This window comes from Euprymna scolopes, chromosome 17, assembly GCF_053919585.1.
Source record: "Euprymna scolopes isolate OS-2025 chromosome 17, ASM5391958v1, whole genome shotgun sequence".
NCBI lineage: Eukaryota > Metazoa > Mollusca > Cephalopoda > Sepiida > Sepiolidae > Euprymna > Euprymna scolopes.
Genome location: NC_136498.1, coordinates 93,873,034 through 93,900,452, shown reverse-complemented (window position 1 = coordinate 93,900,452; position 27,419 = coordinate 93,873,034). Strand labels below are relative to the sequence as shown.

Here is a 27,419-nt window from a genome sequence, read left to right as displayed (position 1 = left end):
ATTTAATTACGAAAATTTTTAAATAATATAAAATTTTAAATTGTCTGGTTTCTGTCGAAGCAATTGTAATATCCGAAAAAGTACAAATATGAAATTATTCTTTCTTGTTGTTTTTGCAAGTATATGTATATGTATGCTCGGTTACAGAAATGATAATCATGTTGCTTAATATTTCAGTCAATTCACATGGCTTAAATTCTTATTGATATATATACATTACCATTGGTTAATTGACTTTCAATATATTAAACCCTTGAAATAATCTCTTTTAATATATATATATATATATATATATATATATATATATATATATATATATATATATATATATGTGTGTGTGTGTAGTAGTAGCCATCTACAATTGAAGTTTTTTCAGGCTTTTATCATTTTTTAATATTTTCAAATATTTTTATAACGAATTTCGAGCCTTGTTTAGCTCTCTTTAAATATCTGTTATATAAAAGTTGGGTTTGTATTACTGTACACATAGATTCGAAAAAGTTGTCAAAAAACAAATATATAACCAATAAATATTATCAAAGGCAAGATAAGTTACTTTTCTACCAAACAGGATACATTTTTTGTGTTTTTATTCAATGTAACATATTTATTCAGCTCGAAAAACATGCAGTGTTTACTGATGTATTGGAAAATTTAAAATGGCGCCCGACACTCTCTTTAACATCGTAAGTTTGGGAAAAGCTGTTATAAATAATAAACTAGACAAAATACTATTAAAAAAACACCGAATATATGTCAACTTATGTCACGGTAACATATAGTGAGCGAATTTCTAACAGTATTTTGTCTAGTTTATTATTTATAACACCGTTTTCTGAACTTACCGTATTAAAGAGAGAGTCAGGCGGCATCTTGAATTTTCCAGTACATCGGTAAACACTGTATGCTTTTCGAGCTGAATAAACATGTTACATTGAATAAAAACACGAAAAATATATCCAGTTAGGTAGAAAAGTAACTTATCTTGCCTTTGATAACATTTATTTGCTATATATTTGTTTTTGGCAACTTTTTCGAATCTATGTGTACAGTAAAACAAACCCTAAAAGTTTTTTAGTGAAAAGTTTATGGAATTTCCTTTTGGAAAACATTTTATTTCTGCTAGCATGGTTGTGCTTCTGAAAGAAATACTAATATGAGACTTGGTGTCTCCAGTGGGGCAGATCAAGTGTTTAATCAGTCAGTGTTAAGTACATTTGGTGGGTGGGAGGTGTTAAGTCTATTTGGTGAATATTTTTATGAGGTGTTTTCCTTTTTGATGTGTGTGTCAAGGTATATGTGTAAAAGGGCGAGGGTTGTGCATTGCGTGTGTGTGTGTGTATGTGTATATGGGTTAAAATCTGTGATTTTTTCTTTCACATGCGTGTGTTTGTGAATGTCCATGCATATATATGTGTATATATATATGCATATATATATATGCGTGTGTGTGTGTGTGTGTGTGTATGTATATATATATATGTATATATATATATGTGTGTTTGTGTGAATATATATATATATATATATATATATATATATATATATATATATATACCCCTATGTTTTTTATATTCATCATTTATTTTCCATTTTATTATATATGTGTGTGTGTGTGTGTTTATATTAGGGACCGACCTTGTGCTTAACTAGATTCTCTATTTTTATCTCCTTCTTTCCCTCACGAACACACATGCACGGGCATCTGCACACACACACACACACACACACACACACACACACACACACACACACACACACACACACACACACACACACACACACACACACACACACACACACAAACATACACATGTGAAAAGAATAAATCACAGAGTTTAACCCATATACACACATACAAGCACGCAATGCAAACCCTCACCCTTACACACATGCATACACACACATCAAAATGGAGAAAAAAAACTCATAACAATATTCACTAAATGCTTAACATTTCCCACCCACCAAATGGACTTAACACTGACCGATTGAAATCTTGACCTGCCCCACTGGAGACACCAAGTCTCATATTGACATTTCTTTTAGAAGCACAATCATGCTAGCAGAAATAAAATGTTTTCCAAAAGAAAATTTCATAAACTTTTAACCAAGAAACTTTTATACAAAAAAAAAACGGAGAGAGCTAAACAAGGCTCGAAACTCGTTATAAAAATATTTAAAAATATTAAAAAATGATAAAAGTCTGAAAAACCTACAATTGTAGATGGCTACACTCTTTTAAATATAATTTTTTTTCTCTCGTTGGAACCACACAGCCATTACCTTATATATATATATATATATATATATATATATATATATATATATATATATATATATATATCGGGTGAGAGTAAAAATAGAGAATCTAGTTAAGCACAAGGTCGGTCCCTAATATAAACACACACACACACACACACACACACACACACACACATATATAATAAAATGGAAAATAAATGATGAATATAAAAAACATAGGGGTATATATATATTATTATATATATATATAATGAAATAAGTATTACAAAACAATCCAAGATGGCAAAACTAATTATTTTGTGCTTTCTTTTTAAACTTAAATATGTTTTTTAACTCTTTTTCAAAGTGTTTTTAACATGTTTTATTAACTACTTGTTCTTATATATATATATATATATATATATATATATATATATATATATATATATATATATATAATCTTTGTTATTAGTTCAACACATTTCTTTATGGTTTGTAACAGTGCAGAGACGATATTAATTAATTTTTGCAGTTGATTTCACTCTAATTACACAAAGATTCCAACATTAATATCCCAAGCGGAAATCAGCTTTCTTAATAGCATCTCTAATTATTCTGAAATCATAGACCCCCCCCCCGCCACTCTCACCCGATTTCCAACATAAAAGCTTAACTTTACAATCGGAGTCACATCCTCGATATTTCACTGCATTCTCTTGTTTACAAATCGAATTCTTTCTAAACGCTCGTCTTCAGACGATTATTTTTCTTCTTTCTTTTTCTCAATTTTCACATGAAAATAAATTAGGCGTGAATGTAGCATTTCTTATCTTTACAGGTTGTCAGACTTCAGTCAAGGCTGCAATTAACCTTACCGCAACAATCGTGAATAATCCTCCACTTCTATAATAAAAAGCAACGTGTGTGTGTGCGTGTATGTATATATATATATATATATATATATATATATATATATATATATATATATATATATATATATATATGTATGTATGTATAACCCGTTAGAATTTCATAATATGGTGTTTTTTTTCTTTTCTTTTCTTTCCTTCTCCTTTACAGATTTATTAGTTTTTTTCTTTCCTTTATTTTTTGGTTAAACTTCTCAGTTTCTGAACGTTTTCTTTCTTTTACTTTGTATTCCGATTTATACGATTTTCATTTCTTTCCTTTGTTGACTATAATTGAACATAAGTTTCAAGCTGAGGAGGCGTGTTCATACCTTTTTCACCATTATTAGTGCCTAACTGACACGATAGATCTGATAAGATTTGAACTTGGTATCACCAATTCCATAGTCTGTGGAAGTATCCATTGCACCAATCATGTACTCTTTTACTTCATTTATAGAAAAATCTGTTTTTCCTTCTTGTTTTTTTTTTCTGTTGTTGTTTTTCCTTTTCATGACTTTAAAAGAAATTGTAAAAGATAGCTTTTAATAAAATAACTTTTTATGTTATCTGTTAAAATGTTTTACACAACTGCAAAAACAATAATTTAAGTTTGGAATGAATAAAAAAAATTAGAAAAAACTATATAATATATTATTGACGGGCAGGATATGTGCCCCGCATTGACCAGGAAAAATAAGGAATTTGAGAAACTCTTGCTCCAAGGTGTTTGTTCGGTGGAAGTGGGAGATATCTAGTTCAGCATTCAATCTGAGCAACTTGAGCTAGATTCCTCTAAAAGAGGAAATGTCTAGGAAATATTAAATTCACAAGCAGTCCTCAATCGTATGTATACCCCAGTCAACGTTAGTGTTTTTTTGATGTTGTCGTTTTTTTTTTTGTTTTGTTTTTTTTGTTTTTTGCAGGGATGTTATCAGCATCCTCCTATACATAGAACTTGATATTTCCAAATAGTCACCTACCTTGTACTGATCAGGCTCAATGTTTCTTAACTTTGGTGATCTAATGAAAACCGGTATGTCAACATGATTATGTAGTATATGTTCAGAAGAAGGAGTACTCACTGATTTGCTTGGCTGGTGTGTGTTGTTTGAAAGAGAACTAGAGCTTTGTTTTTAATTTACAATTTATAACTGGGTCGCAATTTGTTGAAAATCAAGTCCAACCAGAAATTTAAGAAGATTTTAAAGAATTGAATAAATTTTCACTAAAAACGCTCATCTTTTATCAAATATACATTAAAAAAATATTCGTAAGTAGAATTGTGTGTTGTATTAAAATGAAAATAGTCATTAGAATTGAAAACTATAGAAACGAATAATGAATTAATTGAAATTAGTTAACATTACGACTTGAATATGATCGTTATATTAAAAATTATAGTTCTTCTGTTGTGTGAAATTGATCTCATTGTTAGATCGGAAAATAGAGCAACTGTATGTATTACTGTTGTGACCTTGTAGGGCCAATAATAATTAAGACAACACAGTGACATATTTACAAGAGTATATTTACTTCTCTCTTTTTTTGTTTTCAATTTTCTTATCATTTTGTTTTAGCTGAGGATGGGCCATCCTACTGGATTCTAGACATTCATCTGCATTATACATTCCAACAAAGAGATTGCCTTAAGATTTTAACCGTCCCTTCAAGTGTAATTAATTACGGCACAATCACATTGACACACCGGTTCTCGCCAGATCACTGAAGTTAAGCAACATTGATCCTGGCCAATACCAGATGGGTGACCATTTGGGAAGGCTAGGCGCTGTATGTACCTACTGGGAAGGTTGGGCGTGGGGCCAGCACCCTCATCCTGTAAAAAGAACTCCTCGCTACAAAAACGTCTACAAAAGTTGTAAATGGCCTATACCCCTCCAGGGGCTCAGGGCTATGGATGGGATGGATTAAGTGTAATTGTGTGTATCGCTCTTGTACTTGGTTCACGTGGTATATTTGCCAGGTAGTTTCTGAAATTCTTTTTCATGAATCTGTAGTTTCTTATAATTACTGGAATGATGAAGATCTTTCTAAGATTTCAGCTTTTTTCATGTCGTACATAAAACCTTACTATTCCATTAGCTTTTCCCTCGCAGTTCTGTTTAACCGAGGCCACCGAGAGTAAGTAATGAACATGACAGCGTGACGTCATTACCAGATCATCATTTAGGTATACGGTGCCTAAAGTGTCTTGTGCTCAATCACTGGACCACGCTAATAGCCATAAAAATATTTTTCGTTGCCTCTTGTGGTAAGTTAAACATTTTTTTTTCTAACGAGAAAGAACAATTCTTCATTTGGATAATTATATAATTGCACATTCATTTGGATAATTTTAATCTAACAAGTTATAACAGTAAGTGAACCTGTTTTTGAAATTTTCTTACATATCTATCGAGGAAAATCGAATATTTCATTTTATTTTTTTTTAAACTGCAAAACAAACAATTTTTATATTAGAATATTTTTCAGTCCGTTCTTTTAATAATAAATAAAACTTTTCATTGAGTATTTTCAAATGTTTTAAAGTAAGAAGCTTTTTTCACGACAGTTTTTTTTATTCATTTTTTTAACCAAAACGATCGATGAATTCACCGGGCGTAATTTATTTCTTTGAAATATATTTAAAACTTAAAGTTTGTTTGTTTTATAACATTTCAACCGTAAATAATTTACATGACTGAAATGGGAAATGAACTAGGAAATTCTATCTTTATCGAGACATAACGAACACAAATTCAACTTAAAAATTCATTAACTAATCGGTTTCAATTAAAGTTTTGATATGAAGTAAAAATATAATTAAAATTATAATTAAAATCCAATAATTAACTTTTAGCAATTTCTGAAGTCGGCTTAATATTAATTTACATTTGAGTTTAGATAATTATTCAAGATTTTAATTTGGGAGGTCCTCGTTTACATCTACACTAGTTTTGTTTTATTATCATTGTTGTTATAATAATAATAATAATGATAATGATAATAATAATAATAATAATAATAATAATAATAATAATAATGGTACTTGTGCAGTGTATGCACCTTGCTATATTTTAGATAGTATTTCCAAGTTAAATTAAATCTTTATGGTATCTTTTTTTTTCATTAAATTGTTAGGTGAAAGTGCAGAATAGTTAGAAAGCCCTCCCCCTGTTAAGAATGGCTTTCTAAAGAACGTTATTTCAGCATGGCATGTACAACATTTAATCGTACTTCACAGGGAATGTGGATGCTGCGTAAACGGTGTTTGTATTTAATGATTGCTCGTTGTAAACGCATATGCAAAAGGTTTTCTTTGGTTTATTTCATCACAAAAACTTTTTTGCAGGTACTCTTTGATGTCAATGAAAAAATAATTTAACAAAAAAATAAAAATCTTTAGTAGAGAAAATAAAAAAAAATTAAAATTAAATAAAATAAAACAAGCACGAAATAAATCTATCTCATCTGGGATCCTCCGACCACTCTGTTGTATCAGTTAAGACAAAAATGAAATGTAATATGTCTTCAGGCGTACCTCTCCCCGTACTGTATATCGATACTCCATGGCTGACTGGGATAGCTTCCATACATTTATATCTGATCTACCTCTGCATTCCATGTTTAAAAATGATGTGTCCTCTATAGTATCAGACCTGACCGAATGGTTAATTGTAGGCATAGACCGATTCATACCATCTAAAAAATTCCAACAAAAACCTACCAGCCAGCCATGGTTCTCCCCAGAATGTGCTGCTGCTATCGTGCACAGAAATAACTTTTTCCATAGCTACCAACGTAATAGATTCACTGAGACTAAAGCTGCTTTCAGGAACGCCAGCAACCACTGTAAAAGAGTAATAAAAAAGGCAAGAGAGCTATATGCCCAGTCTGTTAAATCCAAAGTAGCTGATCAGCGGCTTGGTTCCCACCAGTTTTGGCAAATAGCAAATAGGATCCTGAACAGAAGTGTGCGTTCTATCCCAACCATTATCAATGGACCAGAGGTCATCTCCTCAGCTTCAGACAAGGCCAAACTATTTGCCAAGAACTTTGAAGCTAATTCTACCCTATGCGACAAAGGCCATCAACTCCCCATATTTCCTCCTATAACACAGAACACGCTAGGTAACATACAAATATCTGTGCATGAGGTCGCCAAGCTAATCAACAACCTTGATTCCAGTAAAGCTACTGGCCCTGACGGCATCCCAATTATAGTGTTAAAAAAGCTTCAACCAGAACTTGCTCCCATACTTACGAAACTGTTTAAACGTTGCCTTAAGGAGAAGTGCTTTCCAACACCCTGGAAAACCTCATCAGTATGCCCTGTATTTAAGAACTCAGGTGATAAGTCATCTCCCTCTCAGCACAGACCAATAAGTCTCCTGTGTGTCATGAGCAAGTTGTTGCAATCCATATTAAATAGAGAAATAGTCAACCACCTCAGCAGAAACAACCTTCTTAGTGACACGCAATATGGTTTCTGTTCTGCAAGATCTACCGCAGATGTGTTAATGGTTATATCTCATAGGATTAGTGAATCTCTTGACAAAGGCTTCCTTTCCAGGGCAATTGCTCTTGACATATCAAAGGCCTTCGACAAGGTATAGAATAAAGGCCTACTTCACAAGATCTCCAGCCACGGTATAACCGGAAATATTCTCTCTATCATTAAATCATTTCTCTCTGACAGGCTCATAAGAGTAGTGGTTGATGGACAAAAATCAGAGGCCTGCAGTATTAATGCTGGAGTCCCTCAAGGGTCCATCCTGGGCCCAACTCTCTTCCTGATCTACATCAATGATCTCCCTAAACACATGCCTAAATCATTCGTTGACATCTATGCTGATGACACGACCATCTACGGCAACACATCAAAGGCTGTAAATGACACAGCTCTCTCTGATTCTCTCTTCTCTGATCTCGAATGAGTGGTTCAGTGGAGGAAGACGTGGCTGGTTACCTTTAATGCATCTAAAACCAAACTCCTATCTTTACATCATCAACGCTCTGATCCCCATCTGGCATCAATTGAAATGGATGGCTCTCGTCTAGGAGAAGCCCCATGTTTTGACAAGTTTCTGGGCTTGACCTTCACTCCTGATCTGAAATGGAACACGTACCTCAAGTCTGTTGCCAAGGTCGCTGGAAAGATGGTGGGATCCTTCTACCATTCCAGAAGATATCTCACTACTGATGCAATTCTCTATCTATATAAAAGCCAAGTACGTCCAAGGATGGAGTACTGCTGCCATATCTGGGCAGGAGCTGCTAAAAACAGCCTATCCTGCCTTGACAGAGTACAAAATAGACTTTGTGGCTTAGTGGGGGATGCCCTTTTCTCTACCCTGCAGCCTCTCTCCCACAGAAGAGACGTTGCAAGCCTATCTTTGTTTTATCATTATTTCCATGGCAGGTGCTCGTCTGAACTCTAATCTCTGGTCCCCCCTCGCCAATCTTTTACAAAAAACACCCATCTAGCTGAATCCACTGTCAAAAACTTTCCCTACTCTTTATCTATGCCTAAATCAAAACGTAGATTCCATGAACAAAGCGTCTTTCTTAGAACTGCACGCCTGTGGAACTCTGTTCCGTCTGCCTGCTTCTCTCCTAACTACAACTTGGATGTCTTCAGGTCCAACATAAACAAATTCCTGATGAACCACCCCCTTTAGTAGACACTCTAAAATATCCACACTAACGTACTGTACTTACAATAACCCATATCCATGAGTGGCTTCCGGGCCTTGATAAGTGGTGACCACCTTGTAAAAAAAAAAAAAAGATGACATCGACTGGTGCCACATCAACTAATTGTGAAGGGTCAGAGAGGATGGAAAGACTGAGGTGGGAGAATACTAATCAGATCTGAAAGTGTGCAGTTCAAATCTGGTACCTTGGAGGGGGAGAATTTTGTCACTCAAACCCCAGGAAACACCAATGGCTGATGCCAACAAGAAATCAATGGCTAACAGCTGTTGTGATAACATGCAGTCATCTGCACAAGTGGTCAAGAGGTGGAGAATATTGGAAATCTAAGGAGACTTGTTGTGACATGGTCTCTAGCGAATACCACAGGGTACTGCCAGTGAATACCACAGGTTACTGCCAGTGAGTGATCACTGATGATGGCCTGTGAGACAACTCCTAGTGAATGAAATAATAATAATGTCCCCTCCAAAATTTTTGTATTTGAAAGGACGCACACCACAGGAGACTTTTGATGAAATGAAAGAAACTTATGGTGATAATGCCTCATTATATGACCTTATAAAATGCTGGCATCGTGAATTCAAACATGGCCGGAAGTCTGTGGAAACAGCTCCCAGACCTCGTCGCCCCCCTTCTGCCATTGATGAGGCATCTGTCCGTTAAGTTGAGGCTGCCATTTTGGAAGATCGGCGCATTACTATTCGCCAAATAGCCCAAGATGTCAAGATTAGTACAGGGTCTATGGAAACTATCATTCATGACCATTTGCATATGCATAAGGTGTCTGCCAGATGAATTCCCAGGTTGCTCACACCATTCCAGAAGCGAGAATGTGTCAAGTGCTCGAGGATGAATTTGTGGATGTGCCAAGAAGATGAGTCAAAGTTTTTCAAAGGACTGATTACACAGGATGAAACCTGGCTCCATCACTATGATCCAGAGACCAAAGCCCAGTCAATGCAGTGGAAGCACTTGGACTCACCACCTCCAAAGGAGGCAAGGGTGCAGCTCTCTGCTGGCAAGGTCATGCTCACAGTCTTCTGGGACCAGGACGGAGTAGTAATGACAGATTTCCTGGCAAAGGGTACCACAATTACAGGAGCCTATTATACCTCACTTTTGAGGAAATTAAGGGAAGCTATCAAAATCAAGAAGTGGGGCAAGATCAGCAAAGGTACTCTCCTCCCGCAGGACAACGCTCCGGTCCACAACTCGTATGTTGCCTGATCAGAAGCACGGGCGTGTGGCTATGAAATCCATCCCCATCGTTCCTACTCTCCTGACCTTGCACCCTCTGACTTTCACCTCTTCCCAGCCATGAAGTTGTTTTTGAAAGAAAAGCGTTTCCCAGAAGATGCAGCCTTGATTTCTGAAGTCACTTTGTGGTTGGAGGACCAACCTGGGGTGTTCTACAAAAACGGTCTCGAGAGCTGCATCAAACGATGGGAGAAATGCATAACTCTGGGTGGTTCCTATGTAGAGGAAGACTAATAACTGTGCCAAGTTTTATTGCTCTACTGCTATGGGAAGTGGGTCAGGGGCATTACTTATTGCACGCCCTCGTATGTGAACTTCATTTCCATATTCATGTATTCTGCATTGACAAGAAAATGAAGACTTTAATGAGTATAGGATTCCTAACCATGTAACTGATGAAAATACGCTACACATTTTGATGAAAAACGTGGGGGGAAAATGGACATAGAAGAACAGAAAACGAAAACTTTAAATGTAATTTCTGTATTAAAAGTACTAGTTATTTAAATATTTCAACATATAATCTTGTGGGGAAAATCCAGCTTCCCAATAAGGGGCTCTCAGAACAGATACTATTACACTGTAATCTTGTCCCGAAGGCCAAGAATTATTTGTGTTTTATGGTTCTTTAATCGTTTGTTCCCTAAATTCATAATTCAGTTTTATCAGTATTAGATTGCATATTGCTTTAAAATTACGTAATTTACGTATTTATATTTTATATTGAATTCATTATTTATCGAATTGGGTTCCTTTATTTTCTTTTTTAACATGTTTTAATGCTCTTTTTTAAAATGCTGCTGTATAGTATCGACAGTAACAGTTCGACAAATCTTACCTACATTGCCTGCAGGCATTTTTCAGTTGACAGATCTCCTATATCTCTTTGGCCGTGATTTAACCCAACATCATTGAAGACACTAAATTCTACTAAGGTTGCCTCTTTTTGTTTTTTGTTCCATGTCACTATGTCAGGTTTAATAGCTTCATTTTCTAGGTATACCAGCCAGCCAGTCAGCTAGTCAGTGGCATTAATCCTAGGCGGGTTAAACCAGCTTCCTCTGAAGAAGTAAATGTTCAGGAAATATCAAATTCACAAACGATCCCCAGTCACATGCATATTCTCATATTTTGTTTTTGAAATTCTTGCAGGGATGTGTTGACGTCATACAGTGTCTGGTATTTCCAAATGGTCACACATCTAGTACTGACCAGGTTCAACGTTGCTTAAGTTTGGTGATCAAACAAGAACTGGTGTGTCAACATGATTATTCTGTATATTTACTGTATTTCAGCGGTATGTAGCTATAGAAACTGCATTGTCATAGTGGATGGTGTATGACTTATTTCCAACTGTTCTTTCTGGTAAACATGTTTCCAGGACTTTTTACTACATTCGCTATTCAACTTTTTACAAATGCAACACAATGGAGTTATTTACACACTCCATTGTGTTGCATTGTATAATAGCCATCCTCCAGAAGAATGTCAACTGGATGTTAGGTGGCTCACACTCCCTACTCTTGCGTAGCAGAATTTGCACGTGTTGTCATTACTGAAATCAGTTATCTTCTTAAAAGCAATGGTCATCAATTCTTGATCTTGGTGGCCATTATAATCCTCTCCTGATCACAGTGAAACGATACTCGTTTTAGCCAGTCTATAGCACCTTCTTTATCTAGATAGTCTTGGGTGAATTTATCCAGAAAATATTCCGCACACTGTTGGTTGGCTCATTCTTCCAATTTTTTGCAATGGAAGTTCTTGGTGTATTTTTGCGATTTACAGAAGTACAGAATAGTATGTTATAGAAATTTTGGCTCAATACTGCGGCTATGACTACCACTAATGACAAGATTTACTTCCAGGAAGATGCAGCACAAAGTTAGAAACTAAGTAGAATCAAGCCAGCACCCCTAAAAAAGGGGAGGGGTCACTTTGGTCTCCTAAAAATAGCTTGGGTAACCCTGTCGGCATTCCTTAGTTGGGACACCTCAGGTAGTTAGAAATAAATTTGTAGCAGCCGACACCCGCTACTACAGGCGGAGACTACTTCTCACAATTTCGAGATTTGAAATCCATTTCTCCCTGGCTTGTCCAATCACAATCCAGCTCTCAGTCACGTGACCGAGTATATAAAAGGTGAAATCACAAACCTTTAATTCTCTCTCTCGTTGGTCTGCCTTTACCCCCACCCCCACCCCCACCCAGGCCTAACATGAGTACAAAACAAGCTTCTCTTCAAACTCCTACTTGCTTCTACGTGCCGTACCCAAACGAACATTCTTTGTCATGTTAAAGAACTGTCCTCGTCGATACAACTCACACACACCCATGACAACACGGGAACATGTTGAAGTCTTTGTCCTTTCTTTCTCCTTTAAGCGGTTTCCTTCATCTCAGCGACGACTACCTATAAACACGTGTGGAATGAGTTAATCTCCTCAACAAGCCGGCAATATATTAATTCTATCTTCACACAAGAACATCTGTCTCTTTCTTTCTTCTTCAACAGGCCTGACCTATATCTAATTGTTGGATATCTAATCTTCATCTCCATAAAAGGAACTTTTCACGACTACTATGATACAAGCACGTACGAACACTGAACACTCTTACTAATACGTTTCTCTCTTCTAATAAAGCTACTAACGAAAATGACAAATAAAGTTTTTTTTATAAAATATTAGAATGAAACTTCCTTTCGTTGTCTTCATTATAAACTAAAAATTAACTCCACACCAAAGAGGGACGACAAGGCCTCGGAGGATGCACCTCCTAGACAATACTTTAGCTCGACAGATAAAAGGCCATCGAAATGGCTCAGTTTCTGTTGGACTGATCGTTAAGATTGGATCTTTTACTGGCATCGATATTGACACAAAACGGCAAATGGCTGTCACCATGAATGCCATAACACTGCATCATAACTCTATTCATAGTCTCTGGAAGAGTCCATCTACTTCTGAAATCAGGTTGATCAACATCACATCATAACAATTACTAATTTTGTATCTGCAGCCCAAACTATAATATTACTATTTTAATACTATATTTAGTTGATTCTACTATTTCAAACTAATGTACTATTTTTTTATACTTATTTCAGAGGGAGAGGTAGTGTAGTACCTGTTCTATTGTCATCATAATATTCTACTAGGCATTACCTTATCTTTTAACAGGGGAGTAGTGTGGTATTTGTTCTTTCATCATATACTAGAAAATTATTAAATAAATATAAAAAATAAGAGAACATATCATTATAAGTAAGTATAAGTATTATTGAAAATTATATTTAAAAAAAAATAATTCCAGACTCCTGGTTTCACAATCGCAGAAAATTGGTTTCCCTATATCAACATGTATAATTTCTGGTCTTTTTTTCAAGACAAAGGATTATTATATTGGATTATTTTGACTACTGTTGTCATCTTGAGTGTTATTTTCACATTTCAATTGATATAACTTCAGACTTTCTTCCGGTCTATCTTGGTGAACTACAGAATCTTTCAGTCAAGCACTGAAGTTTGCACAGATTTTTTTACAGAACATTTATTTAATCCATGAGAGTGAGCATGCTACTTTCTTGAATTAAATAAAGTGTTCCATTTGAAATTCCATGCAAATTCCTAAATTCCTGAATATGATAGCAAGGTTTCCGAGTTTGATAAAATATATCTGAAGAAGGTTGGAGGATACATCGGCCAAAACGTTGTAAAAATAATAATCAAGATAAGAACAGTATTCCAAATAATACAAATTGTTGGAATCATTTTCACAAAGCAAATCTAAATGATTTCATAAAGCAAGTCTATTATTTAAATGATTGTTTTTTTTTTTAAATATTTTTAATTTTCTTCCACCAGAAATCTCCTGCAAAACAAATTGGTCATTCATTGAAGAAATCATTCCGGTGTGTGCCAAGCAAAGTCAATCAAAAAATTCCAACATTTTCTGATGTTCCCGAGAAGAAAATTGATTTGAGCAACATTGTGTAAGTTGAGTTCTTCATCTCTATCTCTCACCCTCACATCCGTTAAAGAAACTAACAGGAAATAGTTTGCTTTCTTCTCCCAAAAGGTTTACCTACAAACTTATAAATATTTGTTTATAAAAATCATACTTTTATAATTAATTTGTACTTATTTTTCATCTCTCCTAAAAATCAATCCAGTCTAATAATAATTTTTGCAACTCAGATTTTTATAGTTGTATAGCAATGAATATTCTTTATTCAGCAGACCTTATGGGGGTGCGGCTGATTAGATTTTGAGCCGTCAATCAAAATATCAGAAAAATTATGTCACTTTTATCATCATTGTTTTATGGGGTACATTGATTGCAGGAATAATGCACTTACCCAGAGACAATAAATACAATTACATCTAACACGTTTTGGGATAGCATGCCCCCTAGAACTGTGATGTATACTTCTGTAGCATACTTTTGCTAATAGACTTTTTGTCGATTATACTACAGTGGTTGTTTTGATTATTATCATCATCGCCGTATTCATCAGAAAGTTTTGGTATTTAGGGTGCTATGAATGTTGGCTTTTGATCTGTTAATTAAAATATTGGAAAAATTATAGAATGTCACTTTTAACAGTAACAGCATCTTCATCATCAAAATCCAGTTTTGGTATATAAGGTGCTGCAAGTGTCTCAGACTCCAGTGCGGGCAACACCAGGAACTGTTTCATGCCTGTTCTCCATGCAGTCCGATGTAAACGGTTAACATTAGTCACGTTACATGCAGACTTGTCGTTTCTTACACACTAAATCCAGGTCTTCTTCAGTTTCTGATGTTTTCCTTATTATCTAGGATGTCCACACTCTTTATCTTGATACAAAAGGTGAAACGTTGTACATGGCTGAACCACCTGAGATGCCGAATGCATAAAGCATCTGTAATCAAACTGATTCTAAGTTTCTGATAAAGCATAGTAGATAGGATTCTTTCTTACAATGGAAGATGGGTTACTGATGCCTTAAAATTATTTTGCTTCAGACTGACATTTTTAGTCTTAATGACTTTGTTTAGGAGAGGATTATTTTGATTCCAAAGTTGGAAAAGATAGGACTCTTTAGTTAGATTTCATGCCAACCCATCTAGGAAAAGAAAACATATAAAACCCATGATCAAAGTGATTACTGCTCATCTTGATTTGACATGTAACAGGGTAATAATCAAGGATACCTAGAGAGTGTTGCTCGTCTTGTACATGGATGTCCTTTTGCGATCTCGTCTGTCAAAGAGGGTGGGCATGATAAAGAGTTCCAAAAGTTTTAATTTTGACCTCCTCGCTTAAAATGTTGAAAGACACTTATAACAATTTTTAAAATTACATTTATATTTGGAGCATATTTTTTATGTTTTCAGATTTAAAAAAAAATTTAATTAGTGGAATAGTTGCACGTGTTACAGTTAAAAAAAATCTTATTAGAGGAATAGTTGCACGTGTTACAGTCAAAAAAAAATTTTATTAGAGGAATAGTTCCACGTGTTACAGTCAAAAAGAAAAAGTTTATATTTGAGAGATAGTTTCCATTCGTTTTTAGTTTTAAACAAATGAGCTTGAACCAATATCTTTATCAAAAGTGCTCAAAAACAAAGTATAGCTTTCTAAATGTATCTACACATTAAAACAGACCCAAAAATTAATTTATGTTTATGTACTAATGTATATCCGTCAGAGAAGGGTTTAGTGGTTTCCCTGTCAAAGCTCATAGCACTCTGCGTGTCTTCAAGGAATGAGATGATGATGCTGAGTAGCCAAGGGAGACAACCAATCTTCTTCAAGATCTGAAACCAACCCTTTCTACTAACCAGGCCAAACGCTTTGGTAAGGTCGATAAAGATGATGTAGATAGGCATCTGCTGCTTATGACATTTCTCCTGGAGCTGACGAATGGAGAAAATCATATCCATAGTGAATCTCTTGCTTTTGAAACTACACTGAGACTCTATGTAGATGCGTTCTGTTAGAACCTGAAGTCTGGCAAGAACTAATCTTGCAAAGATCTTTGACAATATTGAAAATAGAAAATTTGGGAAAAGAAACAAACAAACAAAAAAAAAAAACGGAGAAAAAATGAATAATCTGAAAGACAGAAACAAAATGAGAAAAAGAATGGATGAAAACAAATATTGACAAAAGTTTGAAAAAGAAAAAATAGATTTATGGGGAGATAAAAATCACTCCTTTTACTACAAGTTAAAATAAATTTTCTATGGGGTTTATAATTAAAAATTCTTTATAAAATATATAATTTACTAGACTACCCGCGACCCGTTGGGTCAGTATATTATATTGGCTATGGAATTAATGCATGAACATGACACTTGTGACGTAAAGAAAATATTTTGTGTGACATAACAGAAACATTTCTATGAAAGTATATTAAAATGAAAAAAGAATATAGATAGATTTCTATGAGTCGTTCTGTTTATAATTGTTTATTTAAAAAAAAAACAACTTACAGCCATTATAATCGCCATTATAAGTGGTTTGTCATACTTATAGGTAAATTACAGCCATTATAAGTGGTTTGTTATACTTATAGGTAAATGTGCACTGAACAGATACCATAATACTTAAAGTTAAATTCAAATTTAGATACATCTTTTAATTTAAACGTGAAAAAAAAACACAATTAGGACACTGAAAACATACACAGAAAACACAGTAAAACAATATGTTTTATTGTTGCGTTGATTATTTATTTGTAATTAAAATTTAAAAAAAAACATGTTCAGGGTTAAGTATTCATGTTGGTAGTGTAGAAGAAAATGTATGAATGTTTTTAAGAAAGGTGTATTAAAAAAAATGGAGAATAAATTTTTAAAAAATGAAGGCAGTGGGTAAATCGCTATTGTAAAATGCTCTTATGGTTGTCAACAGGTTAAAGTAGATTTATTTGTAAGAAAGTTGCGTTAAAATAACTTAAACGTAATACGGAAATGAATGATGTAAAAAAAATGCAGAAAGTATTAACAATTTTTTATTTGGATAATTTAAATGCAAAAAAAAAAAGAACAATTGCGATGCTGAAAACGTACACAGTAAAACAATATGTTTTATTATCGTGTTGGTTATTTGTTTATGTACGCATGCACAAACGGAAGTCGTAAACCGGATGTTGGTTACAACACCCGTTACAAGGTAATTTGAGTTTTATAATTATATAAATTGACAAAAAATTCTGGAAACTTCATTAAAATTAGACAATTCGTTGGATTTTATTGATTTCAGTTGGTTGTTATTTTAACGTTTGACCTTCTTCTGGTGTATCTTTTTAGACTTGGGAACTTTGAAATCTTTATGTTAAACTCGAAAATCTAGAAAATATTTTGTATTGAATCTTTGTTTAATCAAACAGAAGGTGATTGTTTTTATTCCATCAGAAGTGTTAATTATTATGCTATTTTTAGTTATTATGTTTTAGTTATGTTATTTCATTATGTTAATTATGCGATTTTTTAGTTATTATTTTATTTTACTTGATCATGTTAATTTGTTATTCTTAGTTATGTTGTCTTATTATGTTCATTGGCGTTACTCTTCATCTGTAATAAGGATTGAACTTTCAACCTTTAGAAAAATGTCACTTAGAACTGATTAAAAATCAATGCTTTTAACCGCTATATCATGGGTTTGCACAGATTGTGCACCTAAAGATCGATGGTTACATTGGTCAAAAAAAAAAGTAGTAGTTCCGAATAAAATAATCAGAATTCATTTCAGAAATTCCGAAAAATAAGAAATTAACATGTTGATTTGTATTTAAAGTGGGTTACAGATAGAAAGATGGAGAGGCGTTCAACTTGAGGTCGTAATACATGGTTCATATTTTTAAAAAGAGTTTGGATTTTTGGCTATAAGCAAAATGTAGTATAGTATCTGTTCCGATACTACATTTCAACTTTTCTGTCTGCGTTCAGTGAAGAATAAATCTTTCTAGACCAAAAATGATCAGATCTTATGATAAATTTAGAAGGGACACTGGCTCTTAGGTTGAAAGCATATGTGTAACAAACAATATTGAGAGGCCAAGCACTGCGATTACCTGAAAGACTTTAGATACTTGAACAACTGCTTTGTGCCAGAAACTGGCATCACTTTGTAGAGGTTGAAAAATCATTATGAAACTCCAAAAATATTGATTATGACTTTTAAATTATAGTAAAAGAGTTTATTATTATTTTTTTATTACTTTCTGTGTTTTTTTTTTTTATCTATAACAAAGAATTTTTTTATCTATTTTGCTTTTACTTAAGAATTTCTGGAATTTAATTTAATCAATATCCACTGCAACACGCAAACATGAAACACAGGACAATCAAAAAAACTCTTGTTGCTTTGTCTTAAACTCCGATATACAATGAAAAATCGGCAAAGATTTTATAATTTTTAAGTTCTTTTGTTAAACTGATGTATTTGATCAAGAGTGAAATCCTTGCTGAAATTCTAAATGAGGATATTTGAAAATTAAAAAATTAAATATGTCTGAAAATTATAAAATTTGGTATATCTGAAAATTGTGAAATTAAGTATATGTGAAAATTAGAAAAATTTGGTCTATCAAAAGAAACCTGAAATTAAGTATAACTGAAAATTATAAAATTTTGGTATATCGAAAAATAGTTATATCTGAGTATAAGACTAGAGATATGCTTTTTGGGTTAGCTGCATTTATAGAATAAATACATTACTTGTTTGATTGATAGGGTTTGACCATAAGTACACATATCAGTACAATGATATTAGGTTGGTGCAAAAATAATGTCGTTTTTGACATGACCGTCAAAAAATGACATTATTTTTTCATAAACCTAATAGATGAATCCGATTGGTTGATTTAATCATGTGTTTTAAGAAAGATTTAAAGTGAGACAGATATCCATAAGTATAGTTTATAATGTGGTATTAGAAAGAAGAAAGTTTCTCTGCTCAGTTTGTGGAAAAGGAGGTGGAATAAACTCAATTTTTTATGGTACTTGAAAGCATTGGGTACACAAGAAGTACAATGGAATTACACGTAGGTTGGGTTTGTGCGCTAGTACAATTATAATTATAAGAGTTAGAAGTGCATAAAGTAAGCTCATGGAACTTCTGCTATTACTAACCAACAGGGCGTTATCTGTTTGACCAAAGGAAGAGTCTATCAGGCATGTGATGAATGGAAATACAACCTGACAAGTGAGATTTGAGGCTACGTATCACATGGAGAGAACTGATGTGAGAATGATACAATGGATATGTAATGTGAGTGTTAGGCTGGCGGTCTGTGATAATGGCAGAAATCACCCTAAATTCGACCCAAAACTGAAGAGCCATTGTTCAAAATGAAAAGGTATTATAAGAAGGCTGACTGGGAAGCCATCAGGGATCTCATGAGAGATGCCCCATAGGGAAACGTCTTTTCTCTTCCTGCTGAACAGTGCGCTATTGAGACAACTGAATGGTTCAAAACAGCAATTAAAGCACATGTTCCCACATGGAAATTCTATAGCGAACCCCAATCTCCCCAATGGTTTACTTCTACTTGTCCAGCTACCATTGCACAAAGGCAGCATGCATACCGCAGATTTAACCGACATAAGTCCAGTACGAACAGACCAAAGTTTATAGAAGCTAGAAATAATTGTAAGAAAGAAATAGCAACAGCTAAGAGAGAATATACTGAAACAACCAGAAAACGCATCGAAGCACAGAAATTAGGAACCCATGATTTCTGGAAAATCTACAACAGTTTAGTAAATAATGGGCAACCGACAATTCCCCCACTATCCAACAATCATGAGGTTGTTTGCACAGCAACCAAGAAAGCTAACATACTTACCAGTCGGTTTGCCTCAAACTCCACATTGGACCCAGCAAACCACTCCCTCCCTGACTTTCCTTTGTGGACAAATGCCACACTAGATAATCTGAAAATCATCCCTTCTCAAGCACAGGTTATCATAAAAAACCTACACCCCAAAAGCATGTAGACCCAATCTCATCTCGGCTGTGCTATTAAAAAATGCTTCACTGAGGTTGCTCCAGTCTTCTCCAAACTATACAACAAATGCCTTAATGAATCTTGCTTTCCTGACTGCTGGAAAACTGTTTCTATGGTATCAGTTTACAAGAATTCTGGTGAATGAACTAACCCATTAAATTATTGCCCCATTAGCCTCCTCCCGCTTTTCACCAAAATATTTGAGTCCATAATTAACCAAGCTATAGTTCATCAACTTACAGCTGCTAAACTTCTGACTGACCAGCAATATGGATTTAGACAAGCTCGATCTACAGCAGATATCCTAACTGCAATCTCTGAATATATACACCATACACTGGACAAAATAGATGAGGGTAGAGCAGCAGCCCTAGATGGTCTTCTCAAGAAAATCAGATCTTACGGTATTACTGGACAAATACTTAACATAATTAAATCCTTCTTAAATAAGAGAAGAATCCTGGTTGTCCTCGACGGTCATACATCTAAACAATATGATATAAATGCGGTGTATCTCAGGGGTCGATCCTTGGACCTTTATTATTCCTAATATTCATAAATTACCTCCCTGATAAAATTGTTTCTGAGATAGGTATATTTGCTGCCATGCTCTATAACATGCACAAGGGGAAAACGAATGAACATATATCTAAGTCAATGGTAAAAACACTAGAGGAAGACATCCACTCTGTAGTTGAATGGGGACAAAAATGGATGGTCACATTCAATACTGCCAAGACTAAGCTTGTTTCCTTCAATAATTACAAGAAACCTTTTCAACCACCAATAGCTATGACTAAGCATACATTACCTGAAAGTACTTCTTTCAAACTCTTCGGCTTAACGTTCACAGGGAACATGAGCTCATGTTCCCTGTGAACGTTTATGAGAGCATGTTGAGAACATGTTGAGAGCATTGCCAAGGCTGCTGCAAAGAAGGTGGGCTCTCTCTACCGTGCTAGAAAGCTACTTACACCTGAAAGTATCCTGTATCTCTACAAGGCCACCATTTACTCATGTATGGAGTATTGTTGTCACATTTGGGCTGGTTTATTTGCTACTAGTCTTTCGCTCCTGGATAGGGTTCAAAAGAGAGTCGCCAACCTGATAGGTCCTGAACTGTCATCAAAGCTTCCACCTCTGTCCCATCAGCGTAATGTTGCATCCCACTGCCTGTTCTACAAGGATTTTAATGATGAATGCTCTGACAAACTACTAGCCCTTGTAACCCCTCGACGTAAATAGCCCCAACAAGCAGCAAAATCCCACTCCTACTTTTAATCGTTTCTTCCCCAGAACTGCTGGACTTTGAAACTCTCTTCTGAGTTCCTGCTTTCCCAACTGTACTAACATGCAGAAGTTCAAGTGTAATGTGAACGGATATCTTGCTGCTCAACTCCCTAAGTAGTATCTCTGCAACTTACGTCCCTGATAGTAGGCCCCTACATCAAAGTAGTACTGTGCCTTGTTTGGGGTAAAAATGGAATTTAAAAAATCTAGACAGTATTGAGAGATGTATGCAGAACAGGAGACTTTGTTGGTTTGGCCACATTAAAAGAATGGATAATAATTTGTGGATTAATAGATGAAGAATAATTGATGTAACATGGTTAAGTGGCAGAGAAAAGCTAAGGAAAACATGAGAGGAAATAATAAGGATGAATTTGAGAGAAAAAGGCATAAAGACCTGGCTAGAGAAGTTAGGGAAGTTAGATAGGAAGCCAATTTCTAAAAGCCATCTAACACATGCCAGCATGTAAAACGTTAAACTGAATATGAAAATGATGACTATTACCTGGGAAATCTCCTTCGTCTACTATGCAAACTTGATTTAAAGAAGAGTTTTGTTTGCAACATCTGTTTTAGATTATATTTCTTTTGTATAATTTCATTGCAAAGACATTCAATGACTTGAGAACCGTTTAGCATGCAAAGGAACATTTTTTTTCGTGGACACAATTTAATCTTCTTAATTACTTTTATAAATACTATTACCGCATGTGTTTTTTAGATTGATTCCCTGCTTCCTTTGTTCCAGCTTGTTGGTCTTCATCAATTTGCTGTTATGATGATTCAGTTTCCTGTTCCAGTAACTTCTTTCCAAGAACAATAGGCTTATTTGCCCCCCCCCTTACATCCCCAAAAGAAAACTACTGTTAAAATTTTTTATTGAAATTTAGTGTTGTCAGTTTGCGGTTTGTGATTTGCTTGATTGTGGTTTGTGATTTTTCCTCAAAATAAGCGCATACTTCAATTTTGAATCAATGTCTGTCCACATGCTCTTTTGCAAAAAGAACCCCCCCCCAAAAAAAAAACTGCAGACGGCATTCTTTTTAGTATACTTTCCAAACAGTCATACTAATAAAGCATGGCCTAGCGTCAAATGTTATCAAAAGGGGTAAACAATTTCCATTCAAATAAAATCGAGAATGACTCGAAGAAAACAGCTGAGTTGCTCAAGAATTACATATGTAAACTTTGCCAACTGAATACTTCTTTTATTATCAATTAGTGAGAGGGGAACCTCTCCCCATACTTTTCCCTAAACAGGTCAATTGAACGTTTATTAAGTAGAATACTTATTTTTAATGGAGAGTAGACAATGCATGGTGGATGCATTGTCGGCAGCTCCCATAACTCTTGCTTCTCCTAATTTGTCCCCCAGAATGAGTGATTTTTCTGACAAAGGGAGAAGAAAAAGCTGTATTCTAGGTCAGCAGTATTTTTGCGTGAGCCGTCACCTGAGATGTCAGAAATTTTCTGTCTTTATTTCTATCCTTGTAGCCATGTCACTAATAAGGGTACTGGGGGTAAACGTTTTACTAGGATCACGTTATCTGCTTGATAGTCAGGGACCCAAACCTTGGATTAACCAATAAGGAGTCCGTCCTATCAGCAGACTCAAAGTACTGGGGTTGCTGTATTGCCATTTGGTGAAGGGATTCTGGACCGTACAGTAGCTTCTGATGGGAGTTCTCAATGCCATATTAGTGGGTAATTGTTACGGATTTACCCTATCATAAACGACAAAAAAAAAATATATTTCTTCACTTCTTTTTCTTCCTTACTTTCCCTCTCTGCTCTCCTCTAACCAAGTCTGTTGACCTGTTCCACAATTCACAAAACTCCATCATGAAAAGTCTCCAGAAAGAATACTAGATTAAACCCAGAACTCCAATTTCCAACATAGACTCCCACTGCCATGTCTCCTTCTCCAACATTAGGGTCTACATTCCAACATTTCAAAGGTTGAAACCCAATTACAAGAGACCAAACCTGACCTATTATTCTTAAGTGAAACTGGCATTGGACCGACTATTTCCCTAGATGAGTTCGTGATTAAAGGATATTCTTATTTAGCATCCAAATCTGACTAACAAGTTTGCCATGGGCATTGAATATGTACCTACATTAGAGATGGCTTTCAATGTGATAGGAACATCTCCAGAGAAGATCCTAAATTGCCCTATCTCTGCTTCAGGGTTGCACTTTCTCACACTACTGTGTTTATATTTGTCCTCTATCGCCCCCACAACAGCAGAGTTACTATCTTTAAAAGCATATCTGAGAAAATTGACCACATCCTCTCTGCTCATCCTTCAGCTAACATTCATGTTTATTGAGACTTCAATGTTCACAATGTGGAATGATTAGCACACTCAAACAAGACAGATGATGGGATGATGTTCCATCCCAATTTCTCCATTGCTTATGACCTAACTCAGATTGTTCATGAACCCACCCACGTGCCTGAGACTGATGGTCAGTATGCAAGTCTCCTAGACCTTTTTCTCACAATTTGCCCTGAGCTATGTTCATCCTCCATTCTGTCTGCACTGGGATCTTCCGACCACTTAGTTGTCTCTGTTAAGATAAAAACAAAATGTAATAAGTCCTCCGACATACCTCTCCATCATACAGTATATCGATACTCTATGGCTGACTGGGGTAACTTCCATACATTTATATCAGATTTAACTCTGCATTCCATGTTTAAAAAGAATGTGTCTCTATAGTATCAGACCTGACAGAATGGTTAATTATAGCTATAGACCATTTCGTACCCTCCAAAAAATTCCAGCAAAAACCTAACAACCAGTCGCGATTCTCTCATTGCACACAGAAATCACTATTTTTTTTTTTTACAAGGTGGTCACCACTTATCAAGGCCCGGAAGCCACTCCGGGATAAGGGTTATTGCATGTACAGTACGTTAGTGTGGAGATTTAATAAAGTGTCTACTTAAGGTAGCGGTTCATCAGGAATTTGTTTACGTTCGACTTGAAGACATCCAGGTTGTAGTCAGGTGTGAAGCACGCAGACGGAACAGAGTTCCACACGCGTGCAGTTCTAAGAAAGAAGCTTTTTTCATGTAATCTACGTTTTGATTTAGGCACAGATAAAGAGTGGTGAAAATAATTGACAGTGGTTTCAGCTAGACGGGTGTTTTTCATAAAAGATTGGCGAGGGGGGACCAAAGATTGGAGCTAAGACGAGCATTTGCCATGGAAATAACGATAAAACAAAAATAGGCTCACAACGTCTCTTCTGTGGGAGAGAGGTTGCAGGGAAGAGAAAAGGGCATCCCCCACTAAGCCACGAAGTCTATTTTGTACTCTGTCAAGGCAAGAAAGGCTGTTTTTAGCAGCTCCTGCCCAGATATGGCAGCAGTATTATATCCTTGGACGTACTTGTATTTCATATAGATAGAAAATTGCATTTCAGATCAGGAGTAAAGGTCAAACCCAGAAGCTTGTCAAAACATGGGGCTTCTCCTAGACGAGAACCATCCATTTCAATTGATGCCAGATGGGGCTCAGAGCATTGATGATGTAAAGATAGGAGTTTGGTTTTAGATGCATTAAAAGTAACCAGCTACATCTTCCCCTCACTGAACAACGCGCTCAAGATCAGAGGATCAGAGGAGAGAGAATCAGAGAGAACTGTGTCATTTACAGCCTTTGATGTGTTGCCATAGATGGTCGTGTCATCAGCATAGATGTCAACGAATGATTTAAGTATGTGTTTAGGGAGATCATTGATGCAGATCAGGAAGAGAGTTGGGCCCAGGATGGACCCCTGAGAGACTCCAGCATTAATACTACGGGTCTCTGATTTTTGTCCATCGGCCATTACTCTTATGAGCCTATCAGAGAGAAATGATTTAATGATTGAGAAAACATTTCCAGTTATACCGTACCTGGAAATCTTGTGAAGTAGGCCTTTATGCCATACCTTGTCGAAGGTCTTTGATATGTCAAGAACAAGTGCCCTAGAAAGGAAGCCGTTGTCAAGAGATTCGCTCATCCTATAAGATATAACCATTAGCACATCTGCGGTAGATCTTGCAGAACGGAAACCATATTGCATGTCACTAAGAAGGTTATTTCTGTTGAGGTGGTTGACTATTTCTCTATTTAATATGGATTCCAGCAACTTACTCATGATACACAGGAGACTTATTGGTCTGTACTGAGAGAGATGACTTATCACCTGAGTTCTTAAATACAGGGCATACTGATGAGGTTTTCCAGGGTGTTGGAAAGCACTTCTCCTTAAGGCAACGTTTAAACAGTTTCGTAAGTATGGGAGCAAGTTCTGGTTGAAGCTTTTTAAACACTATAATTGGGATGCCGTCAGGACCAGTAGCTTTTTTGGAATCCAGGTACTTGATTAGCTTGGCGACCTCATGCACGGATATTTGCATGTTACCTAGCGTGTTCTGTGTTATAGGAACATAAATATGGGGAGTTGATGGCCTTCGTCGCATAGGGTAGAATTAGATGCAAAGTTCTTGGCAAATAGTTTGGCCTTATCTGAAGCTGACGAGATGACCTCTGATCCATTGATAATGGTTGGGATAGAACGCACACTTCTGTTCAGGATCCTATTTGCTATTTGCCAAAACTGGTGGGAACCAAGCCGCTGATCAGCTACTTTGGATTTAACAGACTGAGCATATAGCTCTCTTGCCTTTTTTATTACTCTTTTACAGTGGTTGCTGGCGTTCCTGAAAGCAGCTTTAGTCTCAATGAATCTATTACGTTGGTACCTATGGAAAAAGTGATTTCTGTGCGCGATGGCTGCAGCACATTCTGGGGAGAGCCATGGCTGTCTGTTAGGTTTATTTTGGTATTTTTGTAGATGGTATTAATCTGTCTATACCTACAATTAACCATTCGGTCAGGTCTGATACTATAGAGGACACATCCTTTTTAAACATGGAATGCATAGATAGATCAGATATGAATGTACGGAAGCTATCCCAGTCAGCCATGGAGTATCGGTATAGTACAGTGGAAGGGTACGTCTGGGGACTTATTACATTTCATTTTTATCTTAACTGATACGACGGAGTGGTCGGAGGATCCTAGAGGAGAAAGAACGGAACATGAACATAGCTCAGGGGAAGTTGAGAGAAAAAGGTCTAGAAGGCTTGCATACTGACCTGTAGTATCGGGCCCACAGATAGGCTTGCGAACAATCTGAGTGAGGTCATAAACAATGGCAAAATCATAACAGAACCTCCCCTCATCATCTGTCTTATTTGAGTGGGTCAGCCATTCCACGTTATGGACCTTGAAGACATAACAGATGTGAATGTTAGCCGAGGGATGTGTAGACAGGATGTGGTCTATTTTCTCAGATATACTCTTAAAGATAGTAACTCCACTGTTATGGGGCCGATAGAGGGCAAATATAAATGCAGTGGTGTAAGCAAGTGCAAACCGGAAGCACATATAAGGTAAATTAGGATCTTCTCTAGAGATATCCCTGCCACAAGGGAAGCCATCTTTAATGTAAGCACATATTCCATGACCATGGCGATCTTTGGGGTCAGATTTAGATGTTAAGTTAGAGTATCCATTAATTATGAACTCATCTAGGGAAGTGGTCGGCCCTATTCCAGTTTCGCTTAGAAAGAATATGCCCGGTGTCGTCTCCTGTAATTGGGTTTCAACCTCTGGAAGGTTGGAACGTAGACCCTTGATGTTGGAGAAGAAGACATGGTAGTAGGGGTCTACATTGGAAGATAGGGTTCTAGGTTTATTCGAGTTTTTTTTCCGGAGATATTTCATGTTGAGGTTTTGGGATTTGTGGAACAGGTCGGCATACTTGGTTAGAGCAGGATAGAGAGGGAAAGTAAGATAGAAAAGGACAGGAATTTTTTTTTATGTAGCACATGATAAGATAAAGCCATAACAATTACCCACTAGTATGGCATTGAGAGGCCCCACCAGAAGCTACTGCATGGTTCAGAATCCATTCACCAAATGGCAATACA

At 35.7% G+C, this 27,419-nt stretch overlaps 1 protein-coding gene across 10 annotated transcripts in view; it reads left to right on the top strand.

The window, feature by feature from the left end:
• The window catches only part of LOC145296848 (dystrobrevin beta-like), a 541,375-nt gene that overhangs the window by 322,824 nt on the left and 191,132 nt on the right, over window positions 1-27,419 (top strand). For all 10 annotated transcript variants that reach the window (XR_013870040.1, XR_013870041.1, XR_013870039.1 and 7 more), the window contains one exon: window positions 13,994-14,121. Coding sequence is in view for 7 of the 10 variants with exons in the window: in XM_080142975.1 (XP_079999101.1) it covers window positions 13,994-14,121 (128 nt within the window). In the remaining 3 variants the exon portion in view is untranslated. The remainder of the gene's footprint in view (window positions 1-13,993; window positions 14,122-27,419) is intronic.